This window comes from Scyliorhinus torazame, chromosome 7, assembly GCF_047496885.1.
Source record: "Scyliorhinus torazame isolate Kashiwa2021f chromosome 7, sScyTor2.1, whole genome shotgun sequence".
Taxonomy (NCBI): Eukaryota; Metazoa; Chordata; class Chondrichthyes; order Carcharhiniformes; family Scyliorhinidae; genus Scyliorhinus; species Scyliorhinus torazame.
In genome coordinates this window covers 311,387,769-311,404,808 of record NC_092713.1, presented here as the reverse complement: position 1 = coordinate 311,404,808, position 17,040 = coordinate 311,387,769, and the positions used below count along the sequence as shown (strand labels likewise).

The 17,040-nt window shown below is 42.2% G+C and overlaps 1 protein-coding gene across 1 annotated transcript; it reads right to left on the bottom strand.

Annotated features, from left to right (window-relative positions):
- Window positions 1–7,576: 7,576 nt before the first annotated feature.
- On the bottom strand, window positions 7,577–14,678 carry LOC140427415 (protocadherin-10-like). Its single transcript, XM_072512949.1, has 2 exons — window positions 12,228–14,678; window positions 7,577–7,588 (listed from the first exon to the last, which is right to left on the bottom strand). Exons 1-2 carry the CDS (start codon window positions 14,676–14,678, stop codon window positions 7,577–7,579), a joined length of 2,463 nt encoding a protein of 820 aa, XP_072369050.1.
- Between the last annotated feature and the right edge of the window lie 2,362 nt (window positions 14,679–17,040).

Sequence of the window (17,040 nt, the reverse complement as noted above, 5' to 3'; positions counted from 1 at the left end):
ATTAGAACACATACATTTCGTGTCCATTGTACTATTTTTTGTTTTGATGCGTCTGGCGTAATTTATTTCCTCATTATAATTTCCTACATTTACATTTACAATGAGAAATGCCGATGTAAACTGTTCACGTTGTAATTATACGTGACGCCCTGAGGGAACGCGGCACTGGTTCAGTTGAGCAACACTCAGCTTCTGATTCAGAACCGTGAATAAACTGTTATGCTGTAAAAGTACAAAAGTGCCGGGCGGCACGGTAGCATAGTGGTTGGCACAGTTGCTTCACATCTCCAGGGTCCCAGATTCGATTCCCGGCTTGGATCACTGTCTGGTGCGGAATCTGCACGTTCTCCCCGTGTCTGTGTGGGTTTTCCCCGGGGGCTCCGGTTTCCTCCCACAGTCCAAAGATGTGCAGGTTAGGTGGATTGGCCATGCTAAATTGCCCTTAGTGTGCAAAAGGTTAGGAAGAGTTATGGGGATAGGGTGGAGGTGTGGGCTTAGGTAGGGTGCTCCTTCTAAGGGCCGGTGCAGACTCGGTGGGCCGAATGGCCTCCTGCAGCACTGTAAATTCTATGATGCTATACCTTTTCCCCCAAACGTTCCACAATTTTGATATTTGAGTCCAAATAATGAAATGAAACAAGCGCGTAATGACGCAGCAAAGGTACATTTTAATGACTCTAAAATGGCAGCGAATTATATCTGCATATTTTGGTGCTATGACCCCCAATCTATATGCCACTGATAAGGAAGAATTATTTGGCCTTAAGTCGCATGTGCAAAGTTAAAGTTCCTAATTATAAACTCGCCGAGATAAGTGCAAAGGGCGCAGATGCATTCAATTTTGTGAGGTGAAGCTTTAAACGGGAACACACATATTGTCAACGCTCAAAAGGCATAAATATTCCAAAATAACTTTTCAGCGAGCATAACAACCTGTCAATTGGAGAAACAACATTTTTCCACAGATACATCAGACCAGAAGATGAGTGCTAAAAGTCCAAACTATTTTTTCCAAATTACTGAAGAGATTAGGTGGGAGTTAACTTGCAGCATTGCGAATGATCACAGTTGGGCGTCATACGATTGTACAGAAAGTGGTGAATTATTTAATTCTGTTCAGACTTAAACCTGAGTTAACACAGATAGTTCTACATTTACAGCATTTTAAAATTCGATCTTCCATCTGATTGTGTTTCATCAATCTACCGCAACATTTCAGAGCAGGATAACCGAAATGATGGTTCACAATACCAACACAATTATCTTGTTTGTTTTAAGCAAATCTACACAAAATATATTGAGATGTAACCATATCTGAGCCACGTTCTTATTTTGGTTGCCACATTTTCTGTCACTCAGTTCTGTCCACTTTTACGCAATAAATTGCATTTCCACATTAAAAAGAACACTGTAAGCTGACCCATGCTATATTTGTAGTAACTTAGCTGGAGCATTAGTTTTGTAAATAGGGAAGCAGCGCACAGCTGTGTTGGAGACAGCGCCTCACCATCACATGCACGACACCGTAGCTAATGGTATGTGGCAATAACGCTGTGATCAGTGGGATAAATTCAGAGCCAACTTCGCAGAGCAAAACTGCGTGTCCATGAGCCGTTGCAGGCCATCAACAGCAACAGTATACCAATACTATCGCATTATCCGGCATAAACACCGTTCAACAATACCAAGGAAACGGTGCACTAACCTTGGTTCAAAGACACGTCCAGAAATTCATGTCAACAGCAGTATTATGCGTAGCTGAACACGAGCAGTGCATCTGTTTACATTACAACAAAAGACTGCATACATGCTAAACAGAGCAAAGAACGAGAAATATGACATGACATGACAGAGCGAAGTAATGGCACAACCAATGTATCAGGGGAAATTTCTACTATACTTCCACATCTGCTCGTGGATGGTGGTGCACTATTACGCAACTAAATGTTGTAGGAGGCACCACGAGAATTCCCATCGACAGTGGTACAGTGGCCAAAATTCTCAGTATACAGGGCAAAGCTGATTCATTTGCAACCACGGCTAGGTAGGTTTGCCGAGCAGAGATCCATTTCAGTCTACTCCCCAGGTTGTCAGAATCAAAGGTGTCAGACTTCAAAAAATTAGATTAACTGCATATGATATCAAGAAATGATTGAGTGCAATTGCTCCAACAACTCGGAAGGTTTGTCCTTCAAACTATGTTCACCTCTAGCCAAGCTGTCCAAGTACACCTGGTACACCGCCGGAAGATATAAGAACCCGAGGGGTCTTGATAGGTCAATGTGGAAAGGACGCTTCCTCTTGTGGGAGAATAAATAATTCGGGGCCACTGCTTAAACGTAAGGATCGCCCATTTAGGACAGAGATGAGGAGATATTTTTTCTGTCAGAAGGTTGTGAGTCATTTGAAACTTTCTTTATCAAAAGGCGGTGGACGCAGAGTTGTTTGATATTTTTAAGGGAGACGTATATGGATTCTGGATAAGCAAGGGGGTGAAAGGCTACAATTAGATCAGCAATGATCTTATTAAATGGAGGAGTAGGCTCCAAGACCCGAATGGCCTACTCATGCTCTTAATTTGTGTTTGTACATACGTAACGAGTCATCAAACTGGAAAAAATATCTGGACACAAAATGCCGGGAAAATTGAATCAGTGCAATTCTTAACCCTCCGACCTATTAGGAATCATCATAATATGATGGAAGGTACCAGGGAGTGTTCTTTCAAACAGCATTTACGCACCGATGCTTGCTCTGCCAGAACCAAATTGGCTCGAGTCCTCATTGCAGATAACATGAACAAATGAGCAGAATACCAGAGTTAATGTGTGAATAACTGCCCTTGACCTCAAAATAGCCTTTGGCTGAGTGTGGCATCAAGAAGCTGTCGCATAATTGAAGTGAATGGCAATCGTGTTGTGAACTCTTCATGGCTTGACTCATACCTGGTCAAACGGGTTTAGTCGTTGGAATCATAAACATCACCGTCGCAGTTCCTTAAGATAGTGCACTAGGTCCAACAGTGTTAAATTGTTCCATTAATGACCTTCCACGAGGACGAAAAGTAAAAGGCAAGTACAAAATTCAGCACAAGATATATGGACACGCCACCTTAAGGTCAGAATTGGGGATGTTCGCAGATCATTGTACAATATTCAGGTAACAAATCAGTCCATGCCTGCATGCAACGAACGTTGAGTAATATTTAGCTTTCGGTTGACAATTGGCAAGTAACTATCAAGCCACACAATTGGCAAGTAATGATCATCCGAAATAAAAGAGAAGAGAAGCTAAGAATCTTCGTCTGACTTTGCTGAGATCATCTTCACTGAATCGTCCACAAGCAACGACCTCTGGGTCATTAGAAACCCGAGACTATTTGGACAAGTCACATAAATGTTTTGGCCATAAGGCCATGCCAGAGTGGAGCAACGCAATTTCTGATTCCAAAAACCCTTTACAAAGAATATCTACAAATCAGAAATCAGGAGTGTAATGCAATGCCCTCCTATTCCTTAGATGAGTACACCTCCAAAGAACCTCAACAAAGCCAACACTTAGAAATTCGCGTGATCGGCACCCAATCAGCCACCTTGAACATTGATTCCTTCCACTAACCATGCACTGTGGGTGTTGTATTTAAGTTCTACAGTCTACATAAATGCACCATAACAACTTAGCAACACTTATGCGATAGCACCTTCCAAACCCAGGACTTCTACTATTCGAGGAAATGACAACCAGGCATCTGGAAGTTCCGCTCCAAAGTATGCATCCCCCGATTTATAAAGGATCACCAGTTTTTTTTATCGTCATTGGATAAAAAATCCGGAACTTCCTACCTCACAGTTCAGGAAGTATATATAGGCCACCTGTAAACAGCAGCTCTGAAAGTGGCTCACCACCATCTTCTTCAGGACAATTAGGGATGGTATTAAACCTGACCTGACGTGGGATGTCAATATCCAATGATCGAATCAAAAACCACATCAGTGTAGGAAATAGGTTACTTCTCAGATTCATACAGTGCTCAAAACATACTTTTAACTGCAATGCATGATCCAACTTGGGACCTATCGTACATTGACTCTATTATATTTATGCACCGATCCCTATATACCATACCATGATGCCACTTCGTCCATTTTTCTGTCAAACTTATCGGACTTTAAATATGTGTCTACATTCATGACAATAACTTTTGATGCAATGTCCTGTTTTGGTTTGGAACACACTCCCTGACAGCGGGCTGGTTTCAAATTCAGTCCTCACTTTCAAAATACAATCGGATATATACTTGATAAATAAATAATTGCAGGGCTGTGGTGAAAGAGCAACTGAGTGCCACTTAGTGGATCGTTTTTGAAGCAGCCTGGACAGGCTTGGCAATGGTGCTGTTGCCGAGCTTGTGAGTTCAAAAGTCAAGACTAATTCATTTGCTACTAGAGTTAGGCAGGATTTCCCAGCAGAGATCAATTTCGATCTACTCCTGAGCTTACCACAATCAAGTTAGTCAGACTTCAACCAAATGGAATCAATCCATCTAATATCAAGAAATAATTGAGTGCATGAAAGTAAATTACTGCGGTTCTGGAATGTGAAACGACAACAGAAAATACTGGACAATCTCAGCAGGTCTGACAGCACCTTTTGAGGGAAAAGGGAGTGAACGTTTCGAGTCAAAGCTCTTTGTCAAAGCTTTGACAAAGAGTCATGTATAATTGGGTGCACTGGGCCCTAACAAATCCCAATGGAAATGCAGAAGGTTTGCCCTCCAAAACTATTTGCATCTAGACCATAAGACCACAATAAATAGGAACAGGAGCGGGAGCCTACTCCGCCATTCAATAGAATGATGGCTGATCCTACATTCATCAGGTCCAATTTCGTGCCCTTTTCCGTAACCCTTGATTCCCTTACTGATCAATAATCTATCTATCTCAGCCTTACATATGCATAAGGACTCTGCCCCCACAGCTCTCTGTGGCAAGGTTTTCCAAAGGCATACAAAACTCTGAGAGAAGAAATGCATCCTCATCTCAGTCTTAAATTGGCACCCTATTATTCTGAGAATACGCCTTCTGGTACGAGACTCTCCCACAAGGGGAAACATCCTCTCAGCACTTAGTCTGTCAAGCCCCTTATGAATGCTGTATGTCTCATTGATATAATTTCTCATTCTTCCACATTCCAATGAGTAGAGCTCAAACCTGTTTAACCTTTGCTAATAAAGCAAACCCCCTATAGTGGGCATCATTCCAGTGAATGTTCTCTGAACCGTCTCCAATGAAATAATATATTTCCTTAAATAACGTGCCCAAAACTGCGCACAGTACTCCATATGTGATCCCACCAGTAACTTGTACAATTGCAGCAAGTCTTCCTTACACTTCGACTCTAACCTCCTTGAAGTAAGAGCCAACATTCCATTAGCCTTCCTGATTACTTGCTGCGCCTGTGTGCTAGCTTCTCGTGTTTCGTGCACAAGTACCCCCAAGTCCCTTTATGTTGCAGCTTTCTACAGTTTTCTCCAGTTCAATAATACGCTTCTTTTTACTCCCATGTAAAATTAACAACTTCACATTTTCCCACATTATGCTCCCTTTGTCAACTGTTTGGCCATTTACTTAACCTATCAATATTTCTGCAAACTGTTAATATCACTCAGAAATCCTGCAATTCCACGCATTTCCTGCCATCTGGAAATGTATCTACAGTACATTCGCTCCCTTCCTCCAAGTCATTGATATATATTGTATGCAATTGCGATTCCAGCACTGATCCCTGTGGAACCCCACCGGTTACAGGTCGACAACCTGAAACATAATCCCTTATTTACAATTAAATGGAAGCGCAAATGCTGCAAAATCTCAGCAAGTCTGGCAGTATCTGTAGGGAGAGAAAAGAGCTAACATTTCGAGTCCGATGACTCTTTGTCAAACCCTTGACAAAGAGTCATCGGACTCGAAACGTTAGCTCTTTCCTCTCCCTACAGATGCTGCCAGACTTGCTGAGATTTTCCAGCATTTTCTGTTCCATTTCAGATTCCAGCACCTGCAGGAATTTGCTTTTATCCCTTATTTCCACTCGCGATTCCCTGATCATTTGCCAATTGTCTGTCCATGCCAATATGTTACCTCCAACATCATGGGCTCTTATCTTTTGACTTAACCTTCTTTGAGGTACCTTGTCGAAAGCCTTTTGGAAATCCAAATAAAATGTACCTACTGGTTCCTTTCTATCCACACAGGCTGAGACTTCCACGAAAAACTCTAACAAAAGCTCCAATAATATCGTCTAGCCAAGCGGCTTCCATTTTTACTGAGGAATATTATGATTATTTGAAGTATCAAGAATTGCACTCTTCGCACGGTCATCCACCATAGCCACCAAGCATCAGTTTGGTGCTGTTCAAACAAAATTTGGCCAAATTCTGATGGTTACCTATTGCAATTTGATTCGTGTTGTGAATCATCAATTGGGATAGATGGAATACATGAGGTTAAATAACTGCTGAAGAGCATGTCCTGATTAAAGACATGGCAGATAAATTGCCTATGAAGCGCAATATTGAGGTTCTGGATTCAATTGCGCTCTGCACCATGTGGAATTAGTCTAGCATAAAGCAAATGGAGCAGTGGCGATGCGCAAATGCAGTCACTGAAAATGAAAAAATGAAAATCGCTTATTGTCACAAGTAGGCTTCAAATGAAGTTACTGTGAAAAGCCCATAGTCACCACATTCCGGCGCCTGTTCGGGGAAGCTGGTACGGGAATTGAACCGTGCTGCTGGCCTGCTTTAAAAGCCAGCTCTTTAGCCCTGTGCTAAACCAGCGCCTATATTGGGCTTGTATTTCAAAGATCCAAGCTAACACTCTTGTGCAGACTTCTCAGCTCGTGGAATTCTAATTCATGAATAGAATATTGATGTGAAAGGTAGAAATGGGAACGACAATAACTATAGTCGATTGTCATAAAGCCCAATTTGTTCACTAATGCCCTTTAAGGAAGGAATGGTCGGCAACACGGTGGCGCAATGGGTAGCACTGCTGCGTCACGGCGCTGAGGTCCCAGGTTCGATCCCGACCCTGGGTCACTGTCCGTGTGGAGTTTGCACATCCTCCCCGTGTTTGCGTGGGTTTCGCCCCCACAACCCAAAGATGTGCAGGGTAGGTGGATTGGGCACGCTAAATTGCCCCTTAATTGGAACAAATTAATTGGGTACTCTGAATGTATTTACAAAAAAGGAAGGAAAGGTCTTGCTTACCTGTTCCGGCTTAAATATGACTCCAGGGCCACAGAATTGTGGTTGACTCTCAACTGCCCTCTCAAAAGGCTTAGCAAAGCATTCCATGGATTGGGAAACAACGCTGACCATGCCAGCGATGCATACATCTTGTGAAAGACCTTTTAAAACGTTTTTTAGATAATAGAGAAGACAATTTTTGGCAGTTTCGGCATGGGAGATAATGCGCAAGCTCACTAAAATATCAAACAAAATGGGAAAAACCCTGTGTGAAACCAAAAAACAGTCAAAGCTAATAAACAGCAACAATTGGTAAAGCATTTAAGTTTTCTACTCTTCTACCTGTATAATGCCAGAAATAAAACAGTTAAAAAATTTACTGCTCCATTCCTGGGTTATTTTGGAAACTTAAATTTGTGTTACAAGAATACTGTGGGATCAAATAGCCTTCAACTTACTCGACAGTATCAAGAACGTTGATGAACATAGAGTGGAATAATAGACAGGGACAGTCATTTGGTAACACAGAACTTGAATATTGCTGAAAAAGATGAATGTTGCGAAAACATTTTATCTTGCAGTTACCAGGCCCAACGAAAGACTGCCAATTTGAAAGGATCACTCGAATTTAAACAACATGAGAAAATTATGCTAACATTAATAATAATAATCTTTAGGCTTATATTAACACTGCAATGAAGTTAATGTGAAAAGCCCCCAGTCGCCACCTTCCAGTGCCTATTCGAGTAAACAGAGGGAGACTTCAGAATCATAGAATCATAGAATTTACAATGCAGAGGAATGCCATTCGGCCCATAGAGTCTGCACCGCCCCTTACAAAGAGCACCCTACTCAAGCCTACTCTACCCTATCCCCGTAACCCAGTAACCCCCACTTAACCTTTTTTTTTGTACACTAAGGGCAATTTAGCACGGCCAATCCAAATAACCCTCACATCTTTGGACTGTGGGAGGAAACAGGAGCACCCGGAGAAAATCCACGCAGACACGGGGAGAATGTGCAGATTCCGCACAGACAGTGACACAGCTGGTAATCGAACCCGGGACCCTGGAGCTGTGAAGCAACTGTACTAACCACTATGCTACCGTGCTGCCCTCTAAGCTACCGTGCTGCCCCTTTGAATGTCCAAATTAGCTAACATGTGACATGTTGGCACATAAACACTGGCTGGCTGATGCATTGCCAAGGAGAAAACAACCTGAAACTCCATACTCCCAAAATTCGTGGGCCACTCAAGAAAGGTGCAAGGCTTGGGCATGCCCATTTTATTTCGAAATAATGAATCTCTGTTTATGAATGTATGTCACTTCTAGCAAGCATTATTGACCACATTGCCAGGTCAACTGATTATATAAAGTGGCAGCTGTCAGCACATTCAGAATTGTTCTGTCAGTGCTGCACACTCATGGTATCACATCTTACACTAGACGTCTCTTTTTCGATTTAGAAAGCATGAGCTGGTTGATTAAGTTTTGTACTCTGCCTATTATGAAGAACCAGAGGGCATTGGTGAGGCGACAGCTGGAGGATTATGGGCAGTTTTGGTGTCCTTACCTTAGGAAAGGTGTTCTAGTTATGGAGCAAGGCATCGAAAGTTTACCAGGCTTATTCCTGGGATAGCAGGACTGTAATATCAGGGAGACTAAGTCGGTTAGGAGTATTGGAATTTGGAAGAAACTTACAAAATTCTAATACGATTAGTCAGGGTGGATTCAGAAAGCATACTCGCGATGGTGGGGGAGTCCAGAACCAGATGCAATAGTTGGAAGATTGAGGTGAGGAGAAATTTATTCAGCCAGTGAGTGGTGAATCTGTGGAATGCGCAACCACAGAACGTATTTAAGGCAAAAACGTTGTGTAATTTAAAGAAGGAATTAGATATAGCTCGTGGGGCTAAATGGATCAAGGGACTTTGGGGAAGGCAGGATCAGGGTATTGAACTTGATGATCAGCCATGATCATAATGAATGGCGCAGTAGGCTCGAAGAGTCGAATGACCTCCTCCAGCTTCTATTTTCTATGTGTTCTAAAGTTATGTGGTTAGCACAACTGCTTCACAGCGCCAGGGTCCCAGGTTCGATTCCCTGCTGGGTCACTGTCTGTGCGGAGTCTGCGCGTTCTCCTTGTGTGTGCGTGGGTTTCCTCCAGGTGCTCCGGTTTCCTCCCACACTCCAAAGATGTGCAGGTTAGGCGGATTGGTCATGCTAAATTGCCCTTAATGTCCAAAATTGCCCTTAGCGTTGGGTGGGGTTACTGGGTTATGGGGATAGGGTGGGGGTGTGGGCTTGGTAGGGTGCTCTTATCAAGAGCCGGTGCAGACTCGATGGGGCGAATGGCCTCCTTCTGCACTGTAAATTCTATGATGATTCTATGACTGCACTCAATAAGCCATTTCTTTCGGAATGTAACTGGGAATCACACCAGAATATTAGCTCAACTCGACCTCATTCAAGGAGAGTCGACTTGTCAACAGCCTGTATCCTTTTCTCCTGTGATATAAATTGTTCTGACTGTTCGAAGTTTGGCATTCTTGTGTGGTTTCCTGGTCAATGCCAAACAGAAAGCTTTGGCACCGCGTCTCTCTTTTCAATTTGTGCTCAGGAACGCAAATGGAATGTTGTTGTTTATTGCAAGGGGAGTGAAATGTAAAAGCACAGATGATATGCTAGAATTATAGAGGGAGGTGGAGAGACCACTTATGGAGTATTGTGGGCAATTTTGGTCTCCTTACTAAAAAGGAATGCAATTTGTTTAGGAGGGCTTCAGAGAATTTTATCTCGACTGATTCCTATGATGAAAGGATTATCCTATGAGGAAAGGATGGAGAGGTTGTACCTGCGTTCATAGGAATTGATATGAATGAGAAGTAATCAGATTGAAACATATAAGATCCTGAGGGGACTTGACACAATGGATGCTTATTGAACAGATGAGAACTAGGGGACGCAATTTAGTTTTCTCCCGGTTACGTCGATTATAAGGAGACATTTCTTCACTCAGATCATTTTCTTCCCCATAGAGCAATGGAGGCAGAGTTATTAAATAAGTGTAAGCCTGAGGTGGATAGTTTCTTGATTGACATGGTTATAGTGGGTAGACGGAAAACTAAAAATGAGGGCACAAACAGGTCAATGATGATCTTATAAAATGGTGGAGCAGACTCCAGGAGCTGAATGGTCGGCTGCTCCGACTAATTTCTATGTTCAGCAACGCCCAACAGGGAGGGGATATTGTAATCAACCTTCTGAACAATTGGATGGACATGAGTCATCTTCTAACTTTGAAGAATATAGGAGATTGGGAAAAGAGTAATCCATTCAGTCCCTCAACACTGCCCTGCTATTGTGTTCGCTTATAATCGACCTATGCGGCAACTCCACCTGCCCATCTTGGCTCTATGAATTGTGGTGCCCTAATCCAATAAAATACGTAGATCTTGATATTGAAAGTTCCAAATTTTCTGGCATTCACACCCTGGTAGAGGGAGAGACTTCCATTTATTTGATCCGGCACATGAAAATGCAATTCTTGGTTTCCTTCCCAAATAGCCGGTTTTAAACCATATGATTACATTAATCCAAATATAAACTGAGACTTATGATGATACACAGAAGCAACACACCAGCTTAGACTGGTAATATGAGAGTTGGGGAAAACTATATAGGACAGGGCAAGTTAAAGTGTGCACGCCATTACTACATCACAATGGATCCAATTAGGCCCAGAAAACAGGAGGGTACACAGATCTATTGGCGTAGATATGAAAATGTAATATAACTATAGTGCTACAATGAAAATAAGCAACCAAATAAGTTTCTTGAGCGACTACAATAAAAGGTGTACTTTCATTTGTGCTAAGATAGAAAAGTGGACATTCATATGAAAGGCGAAAGGGGCCGTCTGTCACTGACAGTACAGAAAGACAATCAGTTATACAGAACAAGGAGACGATAGTTTAACTTTGCTGTTGCATTATTAGACCTCAAACAAGGGAACCCAAAATGCTATAAAGGGACGCGTGCGAAATTCATTGAAAATAATCGGCCTTAAAGGGACAGAGAAAAAAAGAGTTGCCGAGCAATCTAATGTTGAACTGCAAAAGTTACCAGCCAAGATTCAGCTGTTTCCCAAAGCAGCTGTGTATTATAGAAGTTCCCCCTTTCGTACAAATAATGTTTATATCAAAGGTGGACGTGACGATGATAGAATGTTTACAAAACAGTCCACAGAAAGATTTAATTAAGAGCCGGAGTAAAAATCTGAAATAAGCAAAATTTAAGTCAAACGATGGGGCTTGAGTAAACATATATCGAAGAGTATCTTAGTGGTTTGATTTATCTTGCCAAATAATACTGCTGTTCCTTTCTCTTAGATTTCTGGACGCTCTGCACGAGACATGGACTGGTCAAATTTAAACAATAATATTTATGATGAAGACGAGACCGCTAGATAAGTGCCACCTGACACAATACAACAAAACATGGTTCCATGGTTTAGGCTTAATCCTTAATCAGTATTGATCAGAAGAGAAGATACAAAACAAGTTGGTGGTGCTTCTGCCCTTTGATTTACCTTGGATAGTTGCCTGCTATTTCAAAGGTTTGGAGAATTCCAAGATATTTCTTAAAAGATATGTAAATGAGCTTTGTACACAATGCTGCCAATTCACATAACCTATATATTGGCGTCTTCGTTCTCTTAAACTCTCTTAGTTCTTTCAGTTATCCAATAATTTGCAATATGCACAGTTGTTGCGAATTGATTAAATACTACTCCAGCATATTTCTTTATCCTCACTCAAGTGAAAGTGGGTCGTATTGGTACCCTATTAAATATGATTATATTGGAACAATAAATGAGATATAGAGCTGGCTGTTAACTCCAATTTTTCGGTTAGCTATGGATTGGCGCAATATTTATACTTGAGTTGCATTTGCTTTTTTCAATGCATACCACTCACCTTATTGATGTCATGGGGCCAGTCATTGGTTTCTTTTCCAGCATATTCAGATACAACTATTCTCCTGTTCCTCCCGTCAGTACCTGGTGTTGTTGGACTGAATGGTGTGGAAACCATGAGCTCAGTTGTAGCACGTGGTGCCGAGTGAACTCTATATTGGTATGCAGCCAAAAAAGATCCATTCCCTCGCATCTCAAGGATATTTCCAATTACTTTATGGTCAGGCACAATCTGCAGGTTGACATTCGAATGTTGTAATCTGTCCTTGCTTTCCAGCTCACTGACGCAGCAACGTCTCACAGTGGAACAACTTTTAGAATATGCAGGGCGTTTGTTAACTGGCCAAATGAGGACAACAAGGGCAATTATAACAGCTAAAAGTATGAGCGATATTACTCCCAAAGGTATGACGATATGAAACGCGAAATCAGAAGAACTTTGTAAATCCTTGCGCGGCTCACCAACGTTTGAGCGAATTCCTGCGCTCTGTTCAGCCACTGTAAGAGTAACAGTAGCCGTGGCAGAGAGCGATGGATGTCCATTGTCTCTCACCTGTGCAACAAGTATCTGTGTCGTGGTATCGCTGTCCTTAAAATAACGAGCGGTTCGAATTTCGCCCGAATTGTGTGACACTGTAAACAGACTGGGGTCTGTGGCTCGCACAATCTGATAGAAAAGTCGTGCATTTTGCCCAGAATCAGCATCGGATGCAACTACCTTGGTCGCCAGGTATCGCGGAGTTGCAGATCTAGGTACAGGTGTCTTGCTGTAGTTCATTGAGTCGGTTGATATTATTATTGGAGGGTTGTCATTCTGATCGAGGATAATCACGTTCACAGTAACATTATTGGAAAGTATTGGAACTCCACCATCTTGAGCTTGTATGTGGACTTGAAAACGTTTTAGTTGCTCGTAATCAAATGTCCGCTGCGAATAGAGGACACCATTTTCAGAATTAATAGAGACATATGAAGTAATTGGCGCCCCCTGCGTCCGGCTGTCCTGAATAAAGTAAGAAAGGTGGGAATTCTGATCCATGTCAACGTCAACAGCTGTCACTTTTCCAATTGAATTGCCGGGCGCATTGTTTTCCATTACATAAATCTCGTATGCAGACTGCGGAAAGCTAGGTGCGTTATCATTTATATCTGCAACGGGCACAATGATAGATGCGTTAGCAATCAGTGGGGGGTTCCCGTGGTCATTGCACTTAACCGTTATTTTATATGCAGGAATATGTTCTCGGTCCAATAGATCATTTGACACCAACCTGTAAGAATTCTTAAAGGACGATTGGAGAATAAAGGGGTGGTTTGGAGAGATCTGGCAATTAACGTCTCCGTATTCCTGAGAATCCCTGTCTCTCACATTGATTAAAGCTACTAATGTCCCTCTCGAAGCATCCTCACTTATTACTTCAGCAACAGAATTAAGGGTGATATGAGGAGGGTTATCGTTCACATCCTTAATATTCACCTGAATATTACAGTGCGTGGATAAGGAGTTAAAACCTTTGTCCTTGGCTTCCAAATCAATATCATAATTCTTTGTTCCTTCAAAGTCCAATATTCCCTTGACTCTGATTTCACCCGACATGGGATCAATGCGAAATAATTCAGCAATCATCTCCTTGTTGTAGTTGCTGAAAGAATAAACGATGTCGCTATTGGATCCCTCGTCCAAATCAGTCGCGTTAGGTTTGATCACCACAGTGCCCATTGGCACGTTTTCCATTAGAGTAACGGTATACAACGACTGCTCAAAAACTGGTGCATTATCATTAGTGTCTAAGACGGTAATAGATATATATGCCGTACCTGTCCTCTCTGGAGATCCGCCATCCAGAGCTACAAGCAATAACCGGTGCTGGAATTGTTTTTCTCGGTCCAAAGACTTCTCCAGCAACAGTTCGGGCAACATCGTTTCTCCACGAACCTGCACATCTAAAAGGAAATGGTCATTCGGGGTCAACTGGTACGTGTGAAGGGAATTGCCTTGCGCATCGGGGTCGCGCGCGCCCTGCAGCAGGAAGCGCGCTCCAGGAGTCGCAGATTCAGCAATTTCCAAATGGATTTCACTAACCGGGAATGTGGGAGAATTATCATTTATGTCCAGAATTTCGACCTCGACACGATACTGGTGCACTGGATTTTCAATTACCACGTCATAAAGCAATAAACACGCCAGGGTCTGCCCACAGAGCTGCTCTCTGTCTATCCTTTTTTCCACAAATAGGATTCCATTCTTTAGATTTACATCCAAATATTGTGTTGGTGAATCAGAAATAATCCGGAACCTGCGGCGTGATAGTTCTTCCACGTTTAATCCCAAATCGTCTGCGAGTTTTCCAACGAAAGCACCCCGCTCCTGTTCTTCGGCAATGGAGTAACGGATCTGCCCCGAAGCCAGATTGCAGACACAAAGCAGAAAGAGGGACGGAATCGCTGCCATACTCCGTATCCATTGACCGTTTGGTGGCAACATTTCTTCTTCAGGATCAATTTTTCGAAGTGCATAAATGATTCGGTTGGCCGATATTTGCAATGACCATGTTATTCAGGACACGGTTTGCGAAACTGGAAGTGCGGCCATTGTGATGTTTCGTTTGCTTCACGTCAGCACTCGTGATGCGTTTCCATCCTCCCCTTGATGTGATGGGATGTGTGGTGGATCACTGGCTAGATTTATTTACCTTATTGGTAGACAGCGACACAAAGTGTCTTAGCCTATAACTACATGAGATTACAGTGAAGCCAACCTTCACTGAAAATATTAGTCAAAGTTAGTGGGTGAAATTTGTATAACTAAATGTCCTTTATGTTTTTCGCTTTTCTAAAGTGAAAACATGCTGCTGCTATTCTATAATTCTATTGACAACAGGTTTAGGCTGTGAAATATAAATCCCATGCGCGCAAGCACGGGATGTTACATAGAAACGTTTGTTTAACAATCTCAATTTAGCTGCAGCATAACAAATATAAGCGGGCATTTCCAGAATAATTCGTTGTGGGTTATTACATTTGAGAAATATATACAAGTATAGAGTACCGGCGGAATGTAATAATAAATAGAAATTTGGCTTTGTGTACAGGACTAGTAAAATGAGTGAACATATTTTATTTGAGATCAATCAGCGAAGTCAAGAGAGGTAGGAGATGTTAGCACTTTGTTTAAAATAAATCGCGCTCAGGAATTCTAACTGATTCAGACACGCATCAAACAATACACTGCACTGATGCTCGCGCCGTTCTATTGAGTGTAAAGCAGAACGGTAGACCTCCTGTAGGATATATAATATCTCCTCCTGTACTTTGTACAAATAGATGAATCAACCTTTTAAAAATGGCAAACCTCTCATGAAGCAATTCATTTTAGTATGACTAACAAGGCAAAGGAATGTACAATGAACGGTGGGACCCGAGAAAGTACCGAGGATCAGAGGGACCTTGGTCTGCATGTCCATAGATCCCTGAAGACAACAGACAGGTATATAAGACGGTTAAGAAGGCATATGGAATACTTCCCTTTATTAACCCGGAGCATAGAATGTAAGAGCAGGGAATTTATGATGGAGTATAAAACACTGGTTAGACCACAGCTGGAGTACTGTGTGCAGTTCTGTTCGCCACATTTTCGAGCGGAAGTGCTTGCACCAGAGAGGGTGCAGAGAGATTCGCCTTGGGTTGGGTCGTTCCAGCTATCAATGGAGGCTGTGGTTGTTTTCCTTGGAGTAAAGGAGCAAAGAAGGATGAGGGGAACCTGATTGAGGTGTGCATAAATATGAGGGGCATAGATAGGCTGGATAAAGAGGGACTTTTTCACTTAGTGGATGGGTCAATAACCAAAGGCTATAGATTTAGCTTAAGGGGCAGGAGGTTTAAAGGGTATGCGAGGAAAAATCTTTCACCCAGAAGGTGGTGGCAATCTGGAATTTACTGCCTGAAAGGGTGGTAGAGGTGGGAACCCTCACAACATTTAAGATGTATTTAGATGTGCACTTGAAATGCGATAGCATACAGATCAAGTGCTGATAATTGGCTTTAATAGAGTAGATAGGTGCTTGATTGCCGGTGCACACAAGACGGGCCGATGGCCCATTTCCGTGCTGTGAAGGCTCTCTCTCTCTAGTGGACATCCTGTTAACCTAGTAAAGGGACAATTTCGGTATTAGTGTGCTTACCCTGACATTTGTCCCGCGTATAGCGACAGATCAATGCAGTCAGTACATTAATTCAGGTACTCATTTGTCGGAGTGCTCTGTTGAAGCGCAGTGCTTGAGGCACAGCCAGCAATATGCAAACACATTTATGCCAACGGTTTCTGCGCTGCATTGGAGGAAAACAATTGTGGTCGAAATGACTCAACACAGAACTAAGAGAAGAAACGATCTTTAAATTAGGTGTCAAGTTTGAAATGGAAGTTTCAACCAAAGTGCTGATAGGGTTCTTTAGTAATGGAGGTGTCGATGGATGAAAAATTGCCGGAGCAAAACGAGCGCAGTGCAACCTTTGCGTCTTTTAAGTGCAACAGATTCGAAAGAAAGCTAAATTTAATGTGATAACCTGTGCGCAATGTCATATTTCTGGAGATGTCCAAGCATATGACGAAGAACACCAACGTCTAAAGTCATCGTTCTCAGAGATGCCAGGCAAATGTCTTCAGTGCAAACTATATTCAAAAAGTTATGTTGCCGACCATGAATCCAGTCAAATGTTTCAACGGTTTGTGCAATTGAAGACAATAAATCGTATCTTTGAAAACAGTTTTTGAAGCATATGGCAGCGAACAGTTGAAAGGGAGGCGTATATTTATT

What these genes read in the sequence shown, in the direction of transcription:
- LOC140427415 (XM_072512949.1), bottom strand. Translation starts at nt 14,678, where the DNA reads ATGGCAGCGATTCCGTCCCTCTTTCTGCTTTGTGTCTGCAATCTGGCT.